The sequence below is a fragment of the Protopterus annectens genome, chromosome 17.part0 (assembly GCF_019279795.1).
Source record: "Protopterus annectens isolate FY-2018-M chromosome 17.part0, PAN1.0, whole genome shotgun sequence".
Taxonomy (NCBI): domain Eukaryota; kingdom Metazoa; phylum Chordata; order Ceratodontiformes; family Protopteridae; genus Protopterus; species Protopterus annectens.
In genome coordinates, this window is record NC_056751.1 from 831,362,822 (window position 1) to 831,389,901 (window position 27,080).

The 27,080-nt window shown below is 39.0% G+C and overlaps 1 protein-coding gene across 2 annotated transcripts in view; it reads left to right on the forward strand.

Moving 5' to 3' along the window:
• The window catches only part of DENND5A (DENN domain containing 5A), a 1,739,423-nt gene that overhangs the window by 1,554,484 nt on the left and 157,859 nt on the right, over nucleotides 1–27,080 (forward strand). For both annotated transcript variants that reach the window (XM_044059112.1, XM_044059111.1), the window contains one exon: nucleotides 4,442–4,524. In XM_044059112.1, coding sequence (XP_043915047.1) covers nucleotides 4,442–4,524 — 83 coding nt within the window. The remainder of the gene's footprint in view (nucleotides 1–4,441; nucleotides 4,525–27,080) is intronic.

The window sequence follows — 27,080 nt, forward strand, 5'->3', positions numbered from 1 at the left end:
CTTTTGCCATTATAGACAAAGACTTTAAATCATGGTTTAAAATTGAAGTAGGCCTATATTTTGTTTATTTATTTATTTTATTTTACATTTGTTTACTGGGAGAGTCGGACTGGAAGAACCCATTTTCAGCGGAGACTCTGGGAGAAAAGCTCCACATCATGACAGAATAACAGAGTAATAACATTCATGGCATAAATATTTTATACAATGATAAAGGAATTTATGCAATGATAGCGAAATGTACAGTGGACTTGTAGTGTAAAGTACATAAATAGCAGAAATAATCAGGTGAGGTTAGCAAGAAAATCATAGTATAACTAATACAGCTGAGCAATATAGGAAATATGATTGTTTGTTTCTTATTGTGATTCATGACTGGTATATGGAAGCTTAGAGAACTTATTTACGCAGTATAATGTACAATTTATTGTAAAGAAATAGAGAATCATGTATTTTATAACTCCTTCTGTTCCATTTTGTTTATAATGGAAACAGGTGGAGGAAGAAATGAGGAGGGTAGGGATGAGAAAAAGGAGTAAAAGGTGAGCGATTTTGATTGTGAAGTTAAGTTTGAGAGGGTTTTTTGTTTAAGATAGTATGATAGTGAATAGGTAGAATAAGAAAAAAGTCATAAAAGAAATGTGTGTGTAAAATAGAAACATGTTATAGACAGTTTTGTGAGGGAGATAGAAATACTTATATTAGTTTATACGTTGCCTGGCCTGTTACATGAGCAAAGCCATGAGTCTGGTAAGTGTTATTTGAGTATTTTTTTTTAAATTGGGTTAGGTTGTGGGTGCTTCTAATAGACTGAGGTAACAAGTTCCAGGATTTGGCAACATGGTAGGAATATAGGGAGTCCCCAGCAGTGGTTTTACATTTAGTAACTTGTAGTAGTGATTTATTTGCTGAGTGAAGTTTACTTATGTTGGAGTATGGCTGAAGCACATTTAGAAGAGCTGGAGTTTTCTCAGGTTGATACAGTAGTTTGTGGGCCATAGTTAACTGATTTTAAGTTAGTAGTTGAGGTAGTTCTAGCCAGGTGAGTTTTTTTTAGAGTGAGACAGTGATGTGTCCTCTGTGAAGAGTCTGTGGCAAATTTTGCTATTTTGTTTTTGCATGTTTCTAATTTGTCTAAGTCAGTTTTTTAAAGGTTGACAAGGATGGGTGAGGCATATAATAGAGTAGACAGTAGGTGGGTTCTGGCAATAGCAATTCGAGAGGTATCTGTTAGGAATTTTTTGTTTCTATAAAAGGTTCCCATTTTTTGTGTATTTAATCGTTTGAGATGTGTGGAAGTCAAATCCTAGTCTATTATCAATTGTAACTCCTACTAATTTTGTGAAAGTTTCGGGGATAATTTTAGTATTATTAGAAGCAGTGATGTATAAGGTGGATGGGGGATCTGAGGGTCGGCCAGGTAGGATGAAAAGTACCAGTTTAGTTTTACTAGGGTTAAGTATAAGTTGAGAGTTAGACAGCCATGTTTCTATTTGACTGAAGGACTTTTCAGTTATATCTTGGAGCTGTTGTAAGTTAGGTGTTGTGCATATAAGGGTGGAATTGTTGCATATTGTATTATGGAGAGTACCTTAAGAGATCTTGTAGGTGTGAACCCACATGCTGTTGTTGTTTGTCTTTTGGCTTTTCCCGGTTACGTGTCGCCACAGCGGAACTCCGGTCCGCTAATGATTGGCAGTTGGTTTTTATGGTGTTGAGTTGCCAGCCCGACGCCCAACCTTCAATGAAGGCACGCCCATTCAACGCATGTCTTTCGAACGCCCACTCGACCATGGGGAGGACATGCAGACTCCTCACAGAAGGCACTCCCAACCCAAGCCGAGAATCGAACGGGAGAACCTCTTGTTGTGAGGCAACAACGCTACCGCTGCACCACCACGTCAAGCATTATAGGTATGAACCCACATGTAGTGCTCAGAAAAGGTAAGAACTTAAAGTCCATTTTTGAATCTAGAAGTTTTAAGAATGACAAGAAGCATCTGGGGGTATGAAGAAATGTGGACGCTGTCCCTATTGCAAATTCATCTTGGTTTGTGAGGAGATTTTATTAAACAAATTGAGGGTCCTAATAAACAAAAAGTTGAATTGCTTGAGTAACAGGGTGGTGTACTGTGCATGTTGCTCGTTTTGTCTGAGTCATTACATTGAGAAAACGGAGCAGAGACTCAAGGACATAATTTATGAACATTTGTATGAGATTAAGACTAAAAGAGAAACAAATCCCCTTTATAAACTCATCATGCACAATCCTGGACATGAATTTAAATTTTGTATCCTTGAACAAGTGGAGGTTGTCCATCGAGATGGTCCATGGACCCTTTTACTGGAGAAATGGGAACTGTATTGGCAATTGTGTTTAAATGCCAATAACTTGCTGGAGTTGAATGAACAGCTTTCCATTACCCGTTTACTAAAATTAAAAGTCCTTGAGAGATGATGCTTATATAATGTTATTATATTTCCAGCTGTTTAATTTTATTTACGTGTTGCTTTTTAATTAGTATTATTGCAAGTTGATATACAATTTTTAGAGTGATTTTTATAATTATTTAATTATTAGGTATATATTTCATGCTTTCATGCTTAATTTTAAATTTATTCCCTATTTTTATAATAGCCTGGAAAATGATGTGTTGTATGCTGCTTTAAGGTGACATTTTTACTATAAGAGGGCTTGGGGGTCACATGGTGGATTTTGTAAGGTATTTGTTGTGTCCTTTTGGCTTAACCTTTATCTGATGAAGTCCATTAACCATTGAACAAAAGCGCTTATCTTTGATTTGTTTTTATTTTAAAGCAGTATTGATTAGAGGTTTTGTATTTTAGCAGGTCTGTGCATTTGTTTTCCAGAGCCGTATCACCCATGCTTTGTATTTTCCTTCTAGAAATATTTCAGCTACTGCCTTTTTACTTATGGTATTCAGGCTGTGGGGTAGGTATGGAATCACATTGGTTTTGTCTGTATGTTTCCTCGAGCTCTACTGCCTTACATTTTTTTTTGTCAAGATTGATGTTACTGACACAAGTACAACACTTTTGCTTCATATTGAAAAGGAAACTGAATTGTGTCACAGCATGTAGATTTCCCCTTCTTACACTACTACCAGGTGAAAAGTTAATGCCTCTGATTTGATAGGGAGGACAACATCCTGCAGGATGTATTTATTTTATAACCAAAGCTATTCTTCTCCCTTCTTTCTACTTTATTTGTTATTAAACATGAATTTGTCACATATAACAAGGATGTGGTATGAGTATCTAGTGTGTTACACTTTATCACATTAAGGTTGGGTGTGGACAGGACAGGGTTTTGCTGTCACTTTATCAATAAACTACTTAACATACCTCCCAAATGTCCAGATTTTTGCAGAATTTCTAGATTTTTCACTCATATTTTTGTTCTCTTCCTAATAAAATGTGTGGTTTTCTGAAAAATTACTGAAGTTAATAAATAATGACAGACTTCATATCCATCACAAAATGCACACTAATAAAAATAGTTATTCTAACAACTTTCCAAGTTTATAAGAAAAATATTTAAAATATGTCCCTATTTCTGAGCCTTTGTCTCCCGTTATTTTTGGCTCTGTCCAGATTTCTTGCAGTAAGAGGTTGAGAGGCATGCTACTAACTAAAGTCACGTTAGTTATAAATTCTTAGAAAACCGATTGTGCATACATTGTGTCATTTTTGAACTAAAGTCAAGAGTAGGCTTTAGTCATTGTAAGCATGACATTTGAAATCTCTTTCAGACCAGTGTCTACAGTGCTTGGGCACAAGGCTGGACCCCTTGTTGTAGCTTTATGGGAAGCAGATCAGAGTAGTTAAGTGGCACTGGAAGAGGTATGGCCATGGATGCACAGTGAAATGAAAGCTGCTCCTGTTAGTAGAATATGTGCAAATCCTCTAGCCTCTTAGGTAAAATGGTTCTGCACTTATGAGCTGCTGTGAAGCTGCTTTGAGTAAGGTCATGAAAAACAAGTAGTGATGGTTCACTGGTGATGTTAAATTTTTGAGGTGACTGGAATGCTTGCTGCTGCACAGAAGGGTAAATACATGAAAAAGAAGTTAAAATTCAGTGTCAAGTGGATACTTGACATTTGTGTTAGTTTCCTTTATGCCACCCCATTGTCTCTGGATTTTTTATTAATGGCACGTCAAATTATAAAATTTTAAAATACTTTTGAAGTATTGAATTTTATTAGGACGAGTGTAGTAATTTGGAGAATGCATTTCATACAGGGTTCTTTTTCTGGGCTTGGCAGTATGTCATTGTTATCAGCATCTGGATATATTGTATTGCAAACAAGAAGATCTGTCTTGTATTCAGAAAATATTTACTGTACAGCTTCATTAATGCAGTTTATTGTGTTTCTGTTTAAATTATAAACTGACAGAACTGCGTCTTCTTGCTCTTTAGAGTTAAACACAGGCCAGATACAAGAGAGTGTTGGAGAAGCCATCAATGGAATTGTGAAGCACTTTCATAAGCCTGAAAAGGAGGTATGCATGCATATGTTAACCTATTTTGTGACAAACGTTAAATTGGTGGAAAAGGAACAGAATCTTATTTTAGTCATATTGAGTTTCTAAGAAAATCACTGATAACAGTATGCAGAGGTTTGTGTAATATGCGTTTCATCTGTCACACTCTCTATCTGAAGACTGCACTACTCTGAGATGCAGGGATATCTTTCTGCTGATAGCATACGTTGTCACTGATGTGTCCAGAGTGGGATTTTGGCCAATAATGGGCATTCAGTGTAAAGCCAGAACACACTGTTTTCTTTCCGTAAGCCTGAAGCCAGAAGCATCAGTGTGGCCCCAAACAGTTGTCTGTTAAGGACAGAACTACCTAAGGGTTTGTTTGTGGCCCTTGCAATCCTTGTGAAGTCTGTTTTGAGATGAACATACATGCTCTGGGGACAATACTCTTTTTCCTCCTGTACTGCTGTCAGATGCTCAAATACTGAATCATCAAGAGGTGTCTGATGATAATTCACTGTTATCTTAAGTAACTAGTTTATAATACTCTGCTATCATATCAGGCTGCATGTACTGCAGCAACTCATGTAATGTGATCCATCCTTTATAAAAAGTCATCAAAGTAACAGGTGGCTGCTGGACAAATAAAGGTGTAAGGCTAAAACAGAGTAAATAAGCTAGATTGTCAGCTAGCACATTATTAGAGTTGGGGGGATGGTAGTCCATTCTCATTGCTTTTGGATTGAGGGGCAGTAGCAGGGTGCCAATCGGGATGGGTTGTGACTGATATTTTGGAGATTTTCAATTCAATTATTCATGGTATGGACAGAGTGGGAAGAAAATAATTTTGCAGACACCATTAGCATTGAGATAGAGGCTTTGGAAGAGGTTTGGAATCTTCATTGGGCCTAGACATCTCTACAGGATAGTCAGAATGGGCAAAGATGTGAATCAGGGAAAAAATAGGGATTGTGTTTGATAGTAATCCAAATTTTGCTACATAATATGCACAGCTAGAAACAAGAGAGTGAAGACATGGGATTGTGCTTGTGAATATTGGCACCCATGATGTGGTGGTACATTACATTTTCCACTGTACACTTCCTGGTCAAAACACAGTTGGAATATGGATTGAGTGTGGTTATCATGACTTGGGAAGTACATCAAACTAATTGAAGGAGTAATGAGGAAATCACAAATAAATCATGAGGTAGGTCCTAGAAGCAGGAGACTTTGAGCTTTTCCTGTTAAGATTCAGAAAGATAAGGAGTGATTTGTATGTAAGTAAAGAGCATCAAGGGACAAATATTTGCAGACATGCAATGAATCATTACTTTTGACAAGTGCGTTTGAAATACCTTTGGTGTTTTACTGCTTAGGAAGGTCTCAAAAATAAAATTGCAGACATGAACATTGCCAGTCATAACAAAATAAGAGTTATGCTGCTAAATGCTAGGAGCCTAAACCAAAAACTGCACACCTTGGAAGCACTCCTATCACTGGAGGATATAGAGGTCTGTGCAGTCACAGAAACCTGGTTCAAGGCCTCAGAGAATATCCTCTTCCTTGCAAGGCTTTAATGCCTTCCACACCTTCAGACTATAAAACGAATGTTTGAGAAGTAAAGGAGGTGGTGTTTCTATCTATATTAGACATAAATTCACCTCCTGACTAGTTAGACAGGACAACTCCATGGAGCTACTCCAAGTTAAGATTACTGTGGGTAAGACCCCCATTCAAGTCATAGCTATTTATAGACCCCCCTCCGTGAATCATGATGCGCACAAGGCCTCCTTGGCCAAACTGGAGTCAATCCAAATATTGCCAAACACTTTGCTCATGGTGGATTTCAATTATCCCACCAGCAGTAAGGAAACCTACTCTAGCCATAACTCACTAGCACAAAAGTTCCGTGACTTTAAGACACATTCCCTTAACTAATTGTTCAAATCCGAAGAAGAAGAACAAACATAGTAGATGTGGTCCTTACTCACATGACAAACAGATGCACCACTGCAACTGTTGGACCCTTATTGGTTAAATCTGACCACAAATCATCACTTTCGAACTGGCACTAACACCAGAACTCACAAAGGGAAAGGGCAGACTAAAAAACTTCACCAAGGCAAGCTATATCCTCCTAGGGGAAGGTATAAAAGCATTTCAAGCCCCACCCCATCTGGAAGTGGTAACTATACCAAAACTTGCACTAAAGCCCAGTACAATCACTTGTGTAAGTGTATGGACTCGGCTGTTCCAGAGAAAATCAAAGCCAGAGCCCAAGTAAAAACAAGCCACCCTGGTGGATATCCAGCATCAACAAACTTTACAAAAAAATGCAAAAAATTGCTGTCTAAGAAAACTAAAATGAGGCCCCAATAATGGAAAAGCCTCAACAGGCAAATAAGACACCGTGTCAAATCCTCTAAGGGTAGATTTGAGAAAAACTTAACAATCACAGGTAAGGATAACTGTAAAGCCTTTTACAGCTATGTATGCAGCCTAAAAGGTAGGACCCAAGCATGTGGTGAACTAGTGACTAACGGTGTCACACACACGGATCCCGCAGAGATAGCAGACCTGCTAACAGACAGACTTGGTGAAAATCTCACTCCCTTATCCCCTTCAAACTTATCACATACCTTGCCAACAACTTCCTCTCCTACCCTACATATGAGAAGAGCAGATCAGTAAAGCTTTGTCTAAGGGAAAAAAACACAGCCTTTATGGGACCAGACGGCATCCCAGGCTGTCTTCTAAACAAACTAAAACATGAACTTGCATCACCATTAAGTACCCTATTCAACCACAGCCTAACCACAGGCTAAGTTCCTGTGGAATGGAGAACAGTAACACTTATTCCCCTCCACAAAGATGGCTTAACAGCAGACCTGGGGAATTATAGACCCATGTCTGACCAACCTCATCTGTAAGGCCATGGAACGTATCATCATGCACCTCATAAATAAAGACATAGGCGATCTCCAAACCCTGGATCCAACCTAATTTGGCTTCATCAAGGGCAGATTCTGCCTGTTAAACCTGGTGGATTTCTTCAAAAATATGACCGGGGCCATTGATGAGGGCATATCTGTACAAACAGCATCCCTCTACTTGGCCAAGGCCTTCAGCACAGTCCTACACTCAGGCATTACCGATAAACTTAGCAAACTGAATGTAATCCCCTTTGTTGTAAGATGGGTTGCCAACTGGCTCACAGACCGGTCAAACACTGTCAAAGTTGGTGACTCCACATCAACCAGGAGACCTGTCACTAGTAGGGTGCCACAAAGGTCAGTGCTGGGCCCCCTGTTGTTTGGTATATACTTCTCAGAAGTTCAGGTCAAAACTGAGGGGCTGTGGCTGACCAAGTTTGCAGACGACTGCAAACTGAGTGCAATTATCAAATCCCCAAATGATGTCAGTGTACTTCAGGAGAGTTTTACTCAGACCAACACCTGGTGTCTTGGTCACGGTCTCAAACTAAATGCAAAGAATTGCATCATCATTCCCTTCAGTAAGAACAGTGTTATTTCTCACTATCAAATTAGCATCAATACCCTATGTTATCACAAGTAGACTGTGACCTTAACTTTGACTACCATGTGTCTACTGTAGTAAGGAATGCTTTCTACGTAGCACACTTGATTAGCAAATGCATCACCTCTAGAGCAAAGAAGATTGTAATCCCTCTGTACTCATCATTAATCAGGCCTATAATTGAGTATAACGCCCCTTTTGGCATGTGCCATACAAAGCACCTGCAGCAATTGGAGAGACCTCAGAGGTTTCTAACAAAGAAGATTAAGGGACTCCAGCACGTGCATTACACAGACCAACTAAAGTCCCTGTCACTACACTCAGTATTGTATAGACTTCTTAGGGGAGAATTATGCCTGGCTTACACAGCCATCTCCAACCCAAACCTAATGAATTTGCTGCACATCTGTAAATCAAACAGGACTAGAGCCACCCATTCCAGGGACCTAAATATGACCTTCAACTTGAGTAGGACGTGCTGGAGGGACATATTTGTCTCCCAGTGACTGCCACGTCTTTGGAATAGACTGCCAATTTATGTGAAGCAGAACACCTGTATGACACTGTTCAAAAGGAACCTGGACGAGTGAATGGGGCATCGTAAATTCTTACCGGGATATCGCCCACAACCCTCCTGGACATGGGCAGTCATTACTAAATGCAATCTTGGGTGCTGACTAGAGTATCATTGGTATTACATTGGGATGAAACGGCTAGGCTTGAAATGACCCCCGAGTCAATAGCCTAGGAACCTCCTATGATCCTATGATCCTATAGGTGAAGGTCCTTCACAGGAACAGCAGTGGCTTGACAACTGACTAATGTATATATTTATTTATGTAGTTTGTTTCTTACTTCCTTACTTAATTACTTTCTTTTTGTTAACCAAGTTGGTTCCGCTAGGCACTTAGAGGGACAGAAGAAGCTACTTTGATGGTGTTATTCAAAACAATATTAGGCAGCTACATAAATCTCAATTGCTTAATAATGGAATGAAACATTTTGTGTTTATGCATGAGCAGCGTTTTGCCCCATATGCTGTGATTTATCAGTGTAAAGCAATTCAGCAGATAGTGGTGGAAGTTTGTAGAAGGAATTGTGAGGTGATGCATTGTTGAAAATGCAGGAAGAGGAAGTGCATAAATGAAGATATAATGTTGTTAATAAATCAGGCTGGAAAAAAATGAGGTTCTGTTGTGAGAAGGATTAAGGAGGAAAAAAATGAAGCTTTCTGATTAGACCAAAATCAGTTCATTTTGTGTATTGGAAATGAGTATACCTAAGTGCAGGTTTGATGCTTAGTTTAGTGCAAGGATTTTGGAGTCCAGGAAGGTAGATGCATTATTACTTCTCTTCAGAGCTCTTGTTAGGCCATACCCAGAATAGTTTGCCTTATTATGGAGACCATGTCTGAGCAGGGGCCTAAGTCTATGGAAAACTATTCAGGCATATTGACAATTAGTTGAACGTACTAATTATCGAAAGAAAAAGACAGTACAGCTGATTGAAACATAGCTGATCACATGCACTGGCTTTTTTTCAGTGTGAGATTGTGGTACAGTGAAGATCAGGGAGTTTGACGCTTTCCCACTGTATTGCTGTGTAGGAGTTGGTATATATAATTTTGCAGAATGTGTGAGGGTAGGGGGAGCTTGCCTTCTTAAAACAAAAACATTTACAGTTTTTTGTGTGTGTTTTCATATGATTGGTGATTTTCAAATTGTGTTTGATTACTTGACATTTAGTATTGTGATTTTCCTATTATGGGTCGTACACCCATACAAAGATATGTGGGGGATGTTGTAGGCATACTTCTCAACTGTCCCTGATTTTCAGGGATGTCCCTGATTTTGACTCAAATTTTAGTTCTGTCCCTCTTAATCCCTCCTAAAACTGGTGACATTTGGAGAAAGATGATGAATTGCACTTAATAAATAATGACATTAATTAAGAGTTATAAACTTTGAGGAGGGGCATGGCCAGCATGTGAACTGAGTGGCAGTGTCTTTCTTCAGCCTTGTCCTTAAAATTTATCTCTGACAGGAGAAATTAAAAAAATATTGATCGTGGACAGTTCAACTTTGCTGGAATATCACAACTAATGGTATAAGAAGTCTACATAAAAATGTTGGCATTTTCTACAGGCATTCCTGTCAAAAACATGAAGGGAAATCATCAGGACCAGAGAAGAGATGAGCTTCACAAAAAAATACTATGTCTGACCAAACAATGAAGAATGATTTACAGTCATTATTAACAACAATGCAGGACTTGTCACTGAAATTTGATAAAATGAACAAGAAACTGGATACTTTTAAAGAGAACAGTAAAAAGGAAATCCAGCAACTACAGGAAATGACAAAGCAACAGAACTTGAAGATAGAAAATATGGAAGAAACATTAACTGATGTAGAAAACAGATTTTCTGACTATGAAAAACATATTGACACACTAAACAGACAAAATATTTAACTAATCGACAAAATTGAAGATCTAGAAAATAGATCCAGATGCAACAATCTCCATATTTATGGAATATGCAAAGGAACTAAGGGTAGGAATATGGTGAACTTTCTTAATACATGGCTTCCAGACATTTTAAAGCTTCCAGAGGCTCTCTCCTATGGGATTGAGAGAGCTCACAGATCCTTAAAGCCAGTCTCAGCATCAAACAAAACAACAAACAGTCCCAGGTCAGTTAAAGTCAAACTCTTTTCATCTCAAGATAAATAACTTGTATTAAAAACTGTCTGGTCTAATTCCCCGATCAAATTTATAGAGCACCTAATCCGGTTTATTAATGATTATTCATCTGGGGTGATGGCCAAAAGAAAAGAGTGTTTGCCAGTAATAAAAGAACTTTAAAAAAAGGCAACTCAAAGTACATCTGCTTTTTCCAGCAAGAATTAAAATCTTCTTCAGTGATGGCCCAAAAATATTTGACCCAATAGAAACAGCAGTGACTTATCTATCAACCAGTAAAGTCTTAGACAAGATAGAAAAGATGGACTGGAGTTCTTTTGGTTTGAAACGTCATGCTAAGAAAAATGAATGGAAAACAAAATGACAACAAGAAGAAGAAGCTGAGAGACAAAGATGAATATATAAAGATGTTTAAACAAATATTAGAGTAGAAGTACTAACTAGTGAGACAGATCCAGATTTTACAACAAAACCACCATGGAATATAAAAATTAACTGGGTGACATATACTGTTTGGAAACGATCTCATTTATAAGATAAATGCCTTTTATTATTTATACTAATGCAGTATTACTTGTCTAAAATAAGACAAATATCAAAGACCTGATTTAATAACTAGATCAAGTAATACTAACTTGCTATGTCTTAACACAGGGGTTCCCAAAGTGTGTGCTGCGGTGCCCTGGGGAGCCACGGCTTCCTCACAGTGGTGCCACAAACTAATAAGCTTAGCTGCAAAATACACCATGAACTGTTTGCGGTTTATTTTGCAGCTAAGCTTATTAGTTCGTGGCGAACTAAATCTAGACCTACACTGTAGCTTTTTAGCAGAACTGGCATCAAGTATAGCAGCGGTCCCCAACCACCGGGCTGTGGTTCACTTGGAACAGGGCCGTCAGGTAAGTGAATGCCTGTAGGAGTGTGTGTGTGTCTGCATGTGTGTGTGAATGTGTGCATGAAAGCAAAAGAGCCTGTATGTGTGAGAGAGATTGGGAGAGTGAGAGCGATGTCTGAGTGAATGCAGGAACGGATGAAGAAGTGGCTGTGTGTGTGTGTGAGATCGGGAGAGTGAGAGCGATGTAAGAATGAATGCAGGACTGAATGAAGAAGTGGCTGTGTGTGTGAAATCAGGAGAGTGAGAGTGATGTGTGAGTGAATGCAGGTATGAATGAGGAAGTGGCTGTGTGTGTGTGTATGTGTGAGATGGGGAGCAATTTCTGAATGAATGCAGGTATGAATGAGGAAGTGACTGTGTGTTTGTATGTGTGAGATCAGAAGAGTGAGAGAGATGTATGAATGAATGCAGGTATGAATGAGGAAGTGTCTGTGTGTGTGTATATGTGTGAGACTGGAACAGTTAGAGAGCTGTATGAATGAATGAATAAATGAATGCGTAAGTGGGTGTGTGGCATGTGGGAGTGAGATTGGGAGACTGAGAGTGATGTATGAATGAATGCGTAATTGGGTGTGTGGCGTGTGGGTGTAACAGTGAGAGCGATGTGTGAATGAATGCAGGTATGAATGAGGAAGTGACTGTGTGTGTGTGTGTGTGTGTGTGTGTGTGTGTGTGTGTGTGTGTGTGTGTGTGTGTGTGTGTGTGAGATTGGGAGAGTAAGAGTGATGTGTGAGTGAATGCAGGTATGAATGAGGGAGTGACTATGACTGTGTGAGAGATCGGAAAAGAGTGAGAGCGATGTGTGTGAGTTAATGCTTGCATGAATGCAAAAGAGACTGTGTGTGTGTGTGTGTGTGTGTGTGTGTGTGTGTGTGTGTGTGTGTGTGTGTGTGTGTGTGTGTGTGTGTGTGTGTGTGTGTGTCATGGGGGGAGAGAGTGAAGAGTGAGAGTGATCCCTGGCAGCAGCAGCAATGAGGTCTGTGTAAGTCTGGACCATACCACTGGACACATACCTCTCACCTTCTTAGATCAAGAAATCTGGACAAAGCTAAACATAGTGGGGTACAAAGGCATAAAATAGGGACACTTTTAAGTACTGCTCTCACAAACTTAGAAAGTTGATAGAAATGCAGGTTTTACATTAGCATGAATTTTCTGAAGGATATGAAGTATGAAACTGAACTGTCTGTCATTATTTTCTGACTTCACCCTCAATGATCTGCCAGTGATTTGCCAGAATACAACAGTTTTATGAGAAAAAGACCAAAAATATGAGGCAAAAATCTGGACATTCTGCAAAAATGTATACAGCAGAGAGGTATGCTGGACAGCCAAATAATAGGGACAGATTTTAAGTATTGCTCTTATAAACAAAGTTAATAAGGTTGCAATTAGGTTTGCTTACCTCGCAACCATAGTAGATCAGTAATATGCTGTTAAGCAAAATGTACAATTTTTTTGGTAATTGTCTTTTTATTGTACTTTTGAGCTTTTCTCCCTAGGTCTCCTAGTCCAGTCGGGCAGCTTCGTTAAACAAATAGGTTCATAGGTTCATACTAGGCTATCTGCCCTAGGGCATTTATAAGCCTAGCCAGAGTGTGTTTGGCTTTCGCCACCCATTTTAAATTTATTTTGCTATGCCCTTTTTCGAGGTTAGTATACTGTGCCTCTGTCTAACAGTGACACAGAAGTGATACCCGGGGTAAACCTACGATCTCCCATCCACTCATCAAGATTCCTCTTGAAGAGAGTCAATGAGGGACTCTGCCTAACCTGGACTGGGATTTTATTCCAGAGTGAAGGGAGCCTCTGGGTTATGAATCTGTCCCTCCAGCATGTCCTATTTATTTCACTGCTGAGGATGTTCATCGTGCATACAGCTGCAGCAATCACATATGGGTTCTCTGCCGTCAGGCAGTCCCTCGGTCGGCCGAATTCCAAAGTCTTGGTCCGGCGTCGGCTGTTGTCCCTTCTTCCCTGACATCAGTGCGACAGGGGTATATAAGTTACAGCCGACGCCATATTCTCTAGTCTTTTTTGCCGTGCGGTGCCCGAAGCAGAAGCAGTTCGCAAGTGCCGGTCGGTCAGCTCCTGAATTTACGAAAAATTGGAAACCGAAGTCTTCTTTAAAGCTAAGTACCCCATTGGGGAAACTCTTCTTGCCTCAGACCGATGTCAGACAAAGTTAACAATTGTATTTCTTGTGGGAAGCAAATACCGCATAAGGATTTTCATTCCCTTTGCATACCTTGTTTAGGCCCAGACCACGACGTCTCGGGCTGTCGCTTCTGTGCGACTTTCAATAAACGCACTATTAAGCGTCGGGCGGAGTTTGCCCAACATTATTTTGGTAAAGCCTTTGATTATAAAATGTCGTCAGATACTCCGACTACCGTTTTATCCAAAAAACGCAAGGATAAAGACCGACATGCAAGGCCCACGGTCCCCACCGACACCACGCCAAAGCCGGCTACACGTGGTCCGGTTCTCAGCGAGACGCCTATGCAGTCCCTGACTACCGACGACACTACCTTGGCGGTGTCTTCTGTACCCGAGACCGCTGGTACCTCGGCCCTTACTCAGACTTCAACCACCGAAACCACAGCGGGTGTTGAGCCTCCTAGTGTGGACAGGTCCACTTCCACCCAGGGTGTATTTAGACCCTCTTCTTCCTTTTCTATTAAGGCCTTCACTAAGTCCAAATCAGTCATGCATCCCAAGAGGCCTGTTGCACAGGGCCCATCCCCAGGCCCCATGCCTAAAAAGCAGATGCTTAAAATGGCTGATGATTTAATTTCCTATATCAGGGGTTCCCAACCCCCTCCAGACAAGAGACCCAGAGTGGAGGAAGACTCTCCCTCTTCTGAACAGGGCTCCATTTTCTCAGAACATTCTGATGTGGAGGAACACTCGTACTCCCCTTATGAAGATTCTGATGCAGAACAGTCCATTCCTTCGGTATCTCCCCCAGAGGACTTTTCTTTTGGGGAAACCTTACACACCTTGAGGGAGCACTTCCATTGGGAAGGCCAAGACTTTTCTGATTCCAAGAAAAGGCTTAGGGAATTTCTCTTGTTACCCCAACACAGACCTCTGGCTATACCTCCTGTCCTGGACATACTTGATGATGTTTACTCGGAGGCTTGTCTTAATCCGGATTCCCTGCCTCCTGCACCAGTCAAGCCTGATAGGTACTACAGAGTCCCTAACTCTCACCAATTTCTTTTCAAAAGCCATAATGCTGACCCTGAAACCATTTCTCAAGGCCCCAAGGGGATGAAGGCCTCTACTGCCAAGAATCCACTACCTTCTGAAAGAGAATCTAAATCCTTAGAAAGGTGGGGGAAAAAGGTATACACCTCGGCCACCCTAGCCATGAGGGCCTTAAGTTGTCAATTCCATATGCTTAAATATCAGCAGTTTCTATCACAATTAAGAAACAAAATGTCTCAACCAGAACAACCAGATTTGAAGGAATTGCAGGATATGATGCATAGTGCAGAACAAGTGGGTAAACACACCTTACAATGTGGTTATGATGCCTTAGAGGCCTCAAGTAGAGCTGCGGCTACAGGAGCAGTCATTCGTAGACATGCTTGGCTTAGGGAACAAAGCTTGCCTGATCATGTTAAAGCTAAGCTGCTAGATGCTCCTTTACAAAAGGATGTGCTATTTGGTACTAATGCTGAGGAGATACTACGGAGGATGGAAGAAAAAGCTAAATCTATGCAAACTGTCAAGGCTTTTCTACAGGTACAGCCACCTCGTTTTAGCAGAAATTGGCCTTCAAAAAACTGGTCCTTTCCAGCCACGGACAAGCCCCAAAGAGGTAGATACAGGTGCTCAAGGGGCAGAGGACAAGCTCAAGGATCATACAGAGGCAGACAATGGCAGTCTCAAGCACCAAGAGGTGGCGAAGACAGTACACAACAATACAGAAAGCAAACCCAATGACTTCCTCCTTCTCATGCCAAGCAAATCTCAGCTGGCAGCCCCCTTGGGAGGAAAGCTGGTACTATTTTCAAGAAATTGGCAGATTATCACAACAGACAAATGGATCCTGGACATAATAAACAGAGGCTACAGATTTCATTTTCACACTCTTCCAAAAATGAGAGGCATGCCAAACCTGCCACACAAAGGGCAGAGGCGCAAATACAAATTACAAAACTCATGGGCATGAAAGCCATTCAAGAGGTTCCTACTCACGAACAAGGTCAAGGTTTTTATTCCAGACTTTTCCTGGTACCAAGAAAAGGAACCGACTGGAGACCCATTTTGGACTTATCCATCCTAAATACATTTCTACTCGTACCAAAATTCAAGATGCTCACATTACAGCAACTACTTCCCATGCTGGGCAAGGAGTTTTGGCTGGTAACATTGGACCTCAAGGAGGCATACCTGTATGTCCCAAACAGACAAAGCTGCAGAAGATACCTCAGATTTCTTGCAGGTTCAATCCACTATCAATTCTTTGCATTGCCCTTTGGCTTATCTACTGCGCCCAGAGTATTCACGAAATGCCTGGCATCAGTAATTGCCTACTGCAGACTTCAATGGATACAAATTTACCCTTATTTGGACGACTGCCTGATCCAAGCGGACAGCAAGCACACTCTTCTGGAACATCTGGCTTATGCAACACGGTTACTGAATTCTCTGGGGTACACAATCAACAAAGAGAAATCCAGGCTGACACCATCTCAGAAAATAACTTTCCTGGGTGCCAACTTGGACACAAACACCCAGATGGCCTATCTTATGCCAGAAAAAAAAGGGCAACTAACTCAGTACTTCAAAACACTAGCAGATTGTACCAGGCTTACTGCAAGGAAAATCCTGCAGGCTCTGGGCTTCATGGCATCTTGCATTCTTTTAATCCCATGTGCAAAGTTGCGTATTAGAAAACTTCAATGGTACCTAAAAAACCTATGGTCTCAACACGGCCACAATTTGGAAACAATAATACCAATAATTCCATGCTTGCAAAAGGAATTTCTATGGTGGGCCCAAGCATGTCAAGCAAACACATGTTTTCCATTCTGCAAGCCTCAGGCAAATCAAGTCATCACAACAGACGCCTCAGATTACGCCTGGGGGGCACACATGGCAGGCAGGTGCATTCAGGGCAAATGGTCCCAAAAGGAAAAGCACCTTCACATCAATAAAAAAGAAATGCTAGCAGTAATAAATGCAATTACAGCATTTAAGGACCTCCTGCATCCAGGACAATTATTGATAAGAACAGACAACACCACAGTAATGTGGTACGTAAACAAATAAGGAGGAACACATTCATATCCCATGACACTTTGGAACTTGGCTCTGGAATGGCAAATCGAACTTCAAGCACAATACTTGCCAGGTTTGGAAAACACGTTGGCAGACAATCTAAGCAGAAATATGACAGATCCACACAAATGGAAGCTGCATCCACAGGTGTTTGCAAAGATAATCCAAGCATGGGGAAGGCCAGACATAGATCTCTTCGCCTCCCACAGGAACCATCAATTGGAAAAGTTTTGTTCAAGGACTTTTCATCCAAAGGCAGGGAAGGTGGACGCCCTTTCATTCAGTTGGACAGCATGGACAGTGTACGCTTACCCACCTCTGCCCCTTCTATCCAAGGTACTCTTGAAAGCAACATACTCCTCCCTGGCCTCTACCTCTAATGCCTCTCCTACTGACTCAGCACAACTACAAAACTCTTCACAGTCAGCTAAAAACACTCAAACTTGCTGCATGGAAAATTCCTTAACACCACAGCAGACCCTTCTCTCCAAAGAGGTGCAGAATGTCATTCTGGAGGCCAGAAGGCCATCTACTAGGAAGACTTACTCTGCAAAATGGAAACGGTTTTGCTCTTGGAATGAGAAAAGAGGCCAGGACCCTAGAAAACTGAATCTGCCTCAGGTATTACAGTATCTAGCTGAGCTGCTGAACAGTGGACTTTCATTTTCCTCCAGAAAAATCCATGCCTCAGCCATTTCTGCAGAATTCAACACGGATCCACCGTTATTCTCTCACCCACTTTTAAGGCAATTCCTCAGAGGGGCTAAGAATATAAGACCACCAAGGAAACAACCAGTGCCAGCCTGGGATCTTAATTACATCCTAGAAAAATTAACATTGCCTCCATTTGAACCAGCTGCCTCTACAGATTTGCAATACTTGTCCTGGAAAACAGCTTTCCTTCTGGCCATTACCTCAGCTCGTAGGGTTTCGGAACTACAAGCCCTCATGGCTGTGCAGCCCTTCCTTATCTTCCATCAGGACAGGGTTTCCCTTGAACCAACCGTCATTTATGCCTAAAGTGGTATCCAAGGTAGCTTTAAATCAAGCCATACACTTACCTACCTTTTACCCCAATCCTCAAAACAAAGGGGAAAGGCTGCTACATTCCTTAGACATCCATAGACAGCTATGTTACTATTTGGACAGAACAAAGCCTTTCAGGAGATCAGAACAACTTTTTGTGTCTTATGCTGTAGGAGCTCAAGGGAAGCCTGTTACCAAACAGACCATCTCTAAATGGATAGGCCACTGTATACGTTTGTTACTCCTATCATGGGAAACCTGTCCCTGTAGGCATCAGACCACACTCCACCAGGGCCACAGCTACCTCCACAGCCTTCCTCAGAGGAGTTCCTACTAAAGATATTTTGGAGGCAGCCACTTGGAGTTCTGTACATACCTTCACTAGACACTACCACCTGTCTTTATATTCCAAAACTAGAGCAGGCTTTGCTACTGCTGTATTGCAGGGCATTCTGGCTCATCCCAGTTCTACCTAGTGCCTACCACCCTGTGCGTAGCTTTGGGATTCTACCCATATGTGATTACTGCAGCTGTATGCACGATGAAGATAGTACAGTTTTCTACCTACCATAAATGTAGATGTTCGAGTGCTAATACAGCTGCAGTACAGGTTTCCCTCCCTCCTTCCCCTCTAGGTATAGGACTAGTGGCTAACACCTCCTCATACTACCTATTTTGGGTTATCCTCCTATGGTGTATTTGCTTGCAACTACTCTTTTTTGATAACATTGCATTGCTTGAATATATTTATATTTATATATATATATATATATATATATATATATATATATATATATATATATATATATAATTTATCTATTGCCTTCTTTTGGGGGCACCTGACATCTGGGGCAAGAAAGACTGGAGAATATGGCGTCAGCTGTAACTTATATACCCCTGTCGCACTGACGTCAGGGAAGAAGGGACAACAACCGACGCCGGACCAAGACTTTGGAATTCGGCCGACTGAGGGACCGCCTGACGGCAGAGAACCCATATGTGATTACTGCAGCTGTATTAGCACTCGAACATCTACATTTATGGTAGGTACAAAACTGTACTTTCAAGTCTCTCGAGCGCGTAGCTCGATGGGATTTGGATTTTCTGAGGTGCAGCATGTCCATTAATTCCGGGTTGGACATGGCTTTATACCTCAGGCACAGATCGCCTCTGAGCAGTTTTGTCAAATAAATATAATTAAATAAGCACTTTATGTGTGCCGTGGGGGGGGCACCTTGTGAAAACCTGGATTCAGCAAGGGAGCCGAGAATCGAAAAAGTGTGAGAGCCACTGTCTTAACAGATGAAAAATATTACCATACATGCTTTCAGGCTTTAATAGTTTAATAATACAATGCAATACTGCTTTTGACTTTGGTATGAATGACAAGGTAAATGCCTTTTATTATTTATGTTAATGGAATATTAAACATATAAAATAAGGCAAATATCAAAGAACTGCTGTAATGTCTAGAACAAGTAGTACTAACTTGCCATGTCTTAACATGTGAAGTATGGGATTACCGTACATGCTTTCAGGCTTTAATAGTTTGATAACACAGTGCTATACTGCTTTTGACTCTAGTGTGAATGGTCTAGGAAATATAAAATTATATAACTTTAAAAACCAAAATGTTTATGATTTGTTCCTTTGTAAACTATGTACTAATGGTTGAGTGCTGTTAATACTAAAAATGTTGTTTGGAGCACTTTGCTGTGGTGCAGTGGGTGCTGGTAGTCATTTTAAATGAATTAGCAGAAACTGAAAGTAAAAGACTGCTCTGTAAGCTCATAGCCTATTCTAGACCTCCGAAAGCTTCACTTACAGTTCTCTGCTTTCCTGACGAAGCCACAAGCTGGTAAAAAAAATGTAATCCATCTTGAGGTAGTACAATAAAAAAAAGCTGTTATAGTCCATTAGAGTTATTTGCATATTCATAAATGGCCAAAAACAAAAGTACTTGATTACAGAGTGACTACCACTTGAAACAAAGCACTGTGGGGCTTAACTTAAACCAAAAGGCTCTTAAAGTGACAAGTACTTTTTTTCACCAAAATACAAGTGCTTCAAAGCATTAAGTATCTACATATACATAGCATAGATTTAATAATTCTAAAAGGAAATGAGAAATTACTACAAAAGTACTATAATATATGCAAAGAAAATTACATCATGAAGAAGATAGAAGCAATTGATGTAAACAATTAATGCAAACTCATATGTATGGATACTAGGACACACAGCTATAAAAGAAAGTATGACTACTTATAACAACAAAATTAACAATTTAGCAGCTAAGAAACCAACAAATAAATAAATATATATCTACACAAATGTATTCAGTAAGAAGATGAATCAAGTGTAATGAAGAACTAGTATGGTAGGGTATAAATCTCATGAAAGCATTATAAAAAGCAGCATACTTAAGACTGAAACGACACTATGTGATAAACATGAACAAGACTGATGTCAGTCCACAGTTAGTCATTAACTATGCAGATGAATAGAATAAGTTCAATTGTTAAACAGGACATACAGCAATACTGCTATGTTTAATACACTAAGAGCAATTAAAAAATTATTTATGAAATGCTTAGGATTCTCTTGTGCTTCATAGAGAAAAACAAGGTACAATAAAAGTTAAAAGTAAGAGATTACATGAATCAGATGAAGTGTTAATACATTCATATTAATTACTGATACTATCTAAAGTATAAAATATTACAAAAACTGCATATAACTTATCTGTTAAACAAGAACATTATGAAAGTCTATAATATGAATACAAAAAGACCTAAATCTAAAGATGTAAAGAATTCAACTCAGCAGATGAATGTACTATATAAAAGTGTTTATTTTACACATAGAGATTACATTATTTTATTTATTTTACATTTGTTGACCAGGAAAGTCCAACTTGGAGTGAGCCATTTTCAGCAGAGGCCCGGGGAGAAATGCTCCAGACGCATGTCTTTATAACATTAGAAGCCAGAATGTTATTATATATTAAATCTACAGTTTATAACAACAGTAACAATGTTTTCATTAACCTGACTGGATGTTGAAACAAATTAAGTTTTATAAGGCTCTGTTGTCTTAACAGTAGGAAATATGAACCTACTTGGACTGTGTACATACAGGGTTTGCAACAAATACTAACAGCCATCTTAGCTATATATTAAATCTGGTGTAAAGAAACACAAAAAATAAAATGGTTACTTAGAAATGTGCATATGGGCAAAATAATATATATGTATATAATGGTGATAAATGAAGGAAGAAATGCATTGATAATAAAGCATTGTCTAAATAAAATGTTGACACTAAGCAATATATACTGTTATACTGAAAACAGATGTTGATTGAAGGACATTAAATAATACAGTGAGATTAAATATAAGATGTTTATGTATATACTAGAACAATGTTGTATTTAAAGTTGGTTACACTGTTTTATTTCACTATGGACAGTAGTATCATATAACAATCTCTGTAATAGTGTTTAATTGAATATTGTGCATTTCAGTGGTTGAAGTTTGATAGCACACAAGCAATAATAATTTGATGCTTTTAGTTACATTTGCTGTTGGGAAAGCTGAGGGAAGAATTTGAATAGGGATAAGAAGGGTCACTTGAATGGTAAACATATTCAAGGATGGGATGTTTTCTCCCATGAAGGGAATGACTGGTTGTTTATCTTTTGAAAACCACTTTTTACGCAGACAGTTTTATTTGCACCTTGTAAATGGATGACTATGCAGTGCATTTATAACATATATGAAATAAATGGTAAAAGGTTTTCAGCACACATACAAGGTTATTTACAAATACAAAAACAGGGCAATGGTTAAATACAAAGGTATAGTTAGTCCAACTGCGCAATGCATCTCTGTCAATGTCAGTGGCTTAAATAACAGCTGTAAAGAGGAAGGTTATAAGCACAAGTAGTATTTTTACAAGAAACACATCTTATACAGCAAGACATTAATATGCATAATTACACATTACTAGCAAGTTCAGAATATAATAAAAAACAAAGTGGTGTAGCAATGTTATGGAAAAAGACTACCTTGAGGCCCAAGATCATAAATACAGTCAGTGATAACTCAGGAATGTTTTCTTTAGTGTCAGTATTAATAAATCTTCTTCTTCTTCTTTTGGCTTTTCCCGGTTAGGGGTTGCCACAGCGGATCACCTGTCCGCTCATGATTGGCAGTAGAATTTTACGGTGTTGAGTTGCCAGCCCGGCGCCCAGCCTTCCACAGAAGGCACACACATGCATGCATTCACGCCTAGGGCCAATTTAGAGTGTCCATTCAACCTATAGCATGTCTTTAGGATGTGGGAGGAACCCGGAGCACCCGGAGGAAACACACACGACCACGGGGAGGACATGCAGACTCCACACAGAAGGCACCCCAGCCGAGGATAGAACCGGAGAACCTCTTGCTATGAGGTGACAACGCTAACCGCTGCACCACCGTGGCCGCCCGTCAGTATTAATAAATGATTTGGATTATACCCTGGTAAACAATTATTGGATACCAGGACTGGGTGTCAGGGCAGCCTAGTAACATTCAGAGAACATAATACAACATTCCAAATGTAATACAATAATTGCAGAGATTTTAATTGTATAATGAAAGAAGAGGACACAAATGCTAAAACCACAAGCAAGAAATCTCCCCTATCAAAATTACTTAGAGTTTACTGACTCACATAACTTAATGGACATTAGCACATATGCTGAACAAGATTCATTGATATATTTTAGTACTAGGCTAACTGCCCTTGAGAGCCATTTTTAAGCCTTGCCAATTATCCCTTGTGAGACTCAAACCCTGCAACTTGCGTTTGTAAGGCAAACATGTTAACCATTAGGCCACCATCTCAACCCTATTCACACATTACTCACATAGACATAACACCTTTTCCAGAATAGAGTGCATATAACAAAAGATCTTACCACAAAAATAAACAAAGTCAAAACAGTCACCTGCCCCTTCTCAGACCATAATGCAATAACTTTTGAAATAGACTATTACTTTAAGAGAAAAGTTACAGTCATAAGAATTCCAGCCTGTATAGCAAACCTTAAAGAGTTTAAACAATACTATACTGCAGAGATGCAAACATTTCTATATTTAAACCTCACAGACACACACACTCACACACACACACACAAATATATATTTTATATATATATATATATATATATATAGATAGATAGATATATGGAATGCAATGAAAGCGTATTTATATGGGAAGGCGGTAGCCTGGTATAAAAACAAACAAAAGCAGTGGAATAAAGAACTGGCAGAACTACAAACTAAAATAGACAAAATGAAATTAGATATTCATAAAGGCAACTTAGCTTCAGAAAAAGAATTAGAAGACCTCAACAAAAAATACGTAGAGATATTGAACCGTAAAACAATGGTTAATCTAGAGAAGGTTAAACTATATGCTTACTCTATGAATCCAAAAAATCAAAGGAGAATAGCAAACAGGACAAAAAGAATGATAAAGGCATGTCAGATAAAAGAAATATACAGTACAGACAAAAAGAAAAGTATCAGACTTAGAAGAAATTCTAGAAGCCTTTAAAGTATATTTTAATAAACTCAATAGTCAAGAAAATAAAGTAGAATCAAGTAAAGCACTTAGAAAAAATTTTAAGGAAAATATAAGACTAAGACTATCAGATAAACACAGAAAAATAATAGATAAAGATATAACTGTGACAGAAATTAAAGTGCAAATCAAGAAACTAAAATTAAACAAATCCCCAGGTAATGATAATATGACACCAGAGATGTTTAAACTACTGTCTAATAATGCATTAAATCTATTACTAAGTGTGTTCACATCAGTTAAAGAAGGTAATAAATGCCCTCCTTCTTGGAAATACACTCAAGTATCACTAATTTTGAAACAAGATAAAAACCTGATGAGTATACCTCATATAGACCCATAAGTTTATTAAATATAGATTATAAATTATTTATGACAGTTCATGCAAACAGAATAAAACAAATATTGCCGTTATTGATAGAGAACGATCAAACAGGATTCATTAAAAACAGAAGTACATGTGACAATATAAAGAGAATTTTGTCCTTTATTGATTTCATAAACAAAACAAAACATAAAATGAATGTCATCTGCTTAGATGTTAACAGTGCATTCAGTTCCGTGAATTGGGATTACCTTTTGCTTGCACTGGTGGAGTATGGATTTTCGAAAAATTTTACCTCACTAATAAAGTCTCTTTAGAATAAATGTTTGGCGTACATAAAAATAGGATCCTGTTTGTCGGAGCCTGTTACCATTACAAAAGATACGAAACAGGGTTGTCCACTTTCTCCTTTGTTATTTACATTAGTAATAGAAACATTAGCAAATTTCATATGTGCAAACCCAAACATTCAAGGAATTCAACTAGATACTGAGCTTGAGTTAAAGATTCCACTATTTGCAGACAACATTTTATTGACTTTAAAAGAAGATAACACACTAAAAGAACTATGGAAAGCAACAAAACAGTTTAAGAAAATTTGTGGACTATAATTTAATGAAAATAAAAACAATATGCTACTAAGAAATATGAACAAAGAAGCATTAAATAAAAAATATAAATATCCATCCAGAAATGATACAATCAAATACTTAGGAGTTAAAATTACAAATAGCATAGATACAACAGTGCAACTAAACTATAGAGATTTTGGATAATATCAAAGAACTCATACAAAAATGGAGTAAGCTATTTTTTACCATGGAGCAAAGACTGTATATAATTAAAATGATTATATTCCAAAAGATTCTGTATTTTATACAGGCTTGCTCGCTACCTCCACCAAAATCATATTTAAAACAATTTGAAGAGTTAATAACAGAATTCTTATGGTACCCTAAAAAATTAGAGCTGCCTAAGACATCATTTTGACAAATGGGAAGAAGGTGGAATAGACTTACCAAATTTAGAAGACTATATACAATCGTCCGTTTTAAAAACAGTTTCTTTATGGTTAAACAAAGAATATACTTCCAAATGGAAACTAGTACATGAAAAAATCTGGTTAAAAACTACTCATAATACAATAAGTAAACATATGGAAATAGTACCGAATAGCTTACTTTGGTTATTGAAGGAATATATGGCAACAGGAAAACACAAAAATATAAATTCGAAAGACATTATCAATATCCTAAAGTCTTTTATGCACTTTGTAAACAAAAATCCGGATATAAAAGCATGGCCTTTTTTCATATTCCCAGTAGCATATACACAAAATAGTGTTATAACTCAGGACTCAGTAGCAGTTAAAAACACTTAGCAATTACTGACATCAGTTGATGAACACTAATAAAGTACTAATGATAGAGTGAATTATTAGTGAGTCCAACCTTGAAAATAACATGTGCTTAGCACTGCAGGGGTTAAGACAAACAGTTTTAAACCAACAGGCAATAATGCAGAAGTCTGTTAGGGAAAAAGTTCCTAAGTTCATAGAGTAGTTAATAACGCTGATGGAATTTCCCACAAATTGGAAAGACATTTTATCATTATCGTACACATTAGTTAAAGAAACAAGAGTTCATAATAAACAAAATATATGGAAATACTATGAAACAGTTAATGGCAAAATGCCAGATGACAGAGATAAAAAATGAATTCTTACATCTCCAAAACTAATATCTTTATCACTGTATTGTCAACTTTTCTCACAAATATTTATACATAGAACATACTTATTACCACACAAATTGGAACTATTACATAATAAAGAATCTAGATGCTGGAGGTGTAAATCACAATCAGTAGCCGATTGGCAACACATATTCTATGAATGCCATTTACTTAAACAATATTGGGAAAGTATTAACCATTTGTTACAGGCACTGTTCACTGATAATTTCCAACTTACAAAATCTCTAGATGTGAAGATGTTCTTCGTGTTTCACTGTTGCAGTCATTACATTTGGGTAATCTGTGGCAGGTTGCCCTCAGTCAGCCTGAATATCAAAGTCTTGGGTCCTGCGTCGGTTGCTGTCTCCTCTTCCATGACGTCAGGTCGTCAGGGGTTTAAAACAGGCAGCCAACGCCATTTTCTTCAGTCTTTCTTGCCGTGCAGTGCCCAAAGCAGAAGCAGCTCGCAAGTGCTGGTCGGCCGACTCCTGAAATTTTCGAATTCGAGTTTCAGAACCGAAGTCTTCAATTAAAACTAAGTACCCCGTTTGGGAAACTTTTTCTTGCTCCATACCGATGTCAGTAAAAGTTAATAATTGCATTACTTGTGGGAAGCAAATACCTCATAAGGATTTTCATTTGTACTGTATTCCTTGCCTAGGTCCAGATCATAATGTGCCCTGCTGTCGGATTTGTGCTAGATTTGACCAACGCACTATTAAGCGTCTGTATATCTTTGCTTCAAAATATTTTGGAAACAGATTTAACTACCCTGAAATGTCGGATAGCAATCCGACTACCAGAGTTCACAAAAAACACAGAAAAGGACAGAGACAGACCGTCGAGGTCCAAAACCGACGACAAAGCTTCCCCTAAGCCAGTCGCCGGTTCGCCGGTACTCAGTGAGGCGCTTTTGCAGCCCCTGATGCCTGCTACTTTCGAGTCGCAGGCCTCTACCGAGACCCATGTGGAGTCTGGTACACAGCGAGATTCTCAAAGTATTATAGCCGTGGATGTCTCTCCTTCGGATGGGTCCGGAGCCACTGAACAGGCACCGCCTACTGAGGGTGTCTTCAGGCCTCAACATTTCTATATAAAAACGACACCAGCTTCAAAACCAAAGACAAAAGCAACTTCTAAGACTAAAAAACTGACGCATGAGCCACGTGTTCAGGCCTCTATGCCTAAAAATCAGATGATCAAAATGGCTGAAGACCTAATTACCTTGATCAGGGGTTCCCAACTCCGCCCCACCCCCCCCCCCCTCCCCGACAAGAGGCCTAGGCAAGACACTGATTATGAATCTTCAGATCAGGTTTCTATTTCTTCTGATTCCTCTTCTGATCAAGAATTTTCTATACCACCCTATGAGGATTCAGATGCAGTGGAATCCATCCCATCTGCATCTCCTCCTGAAGATTA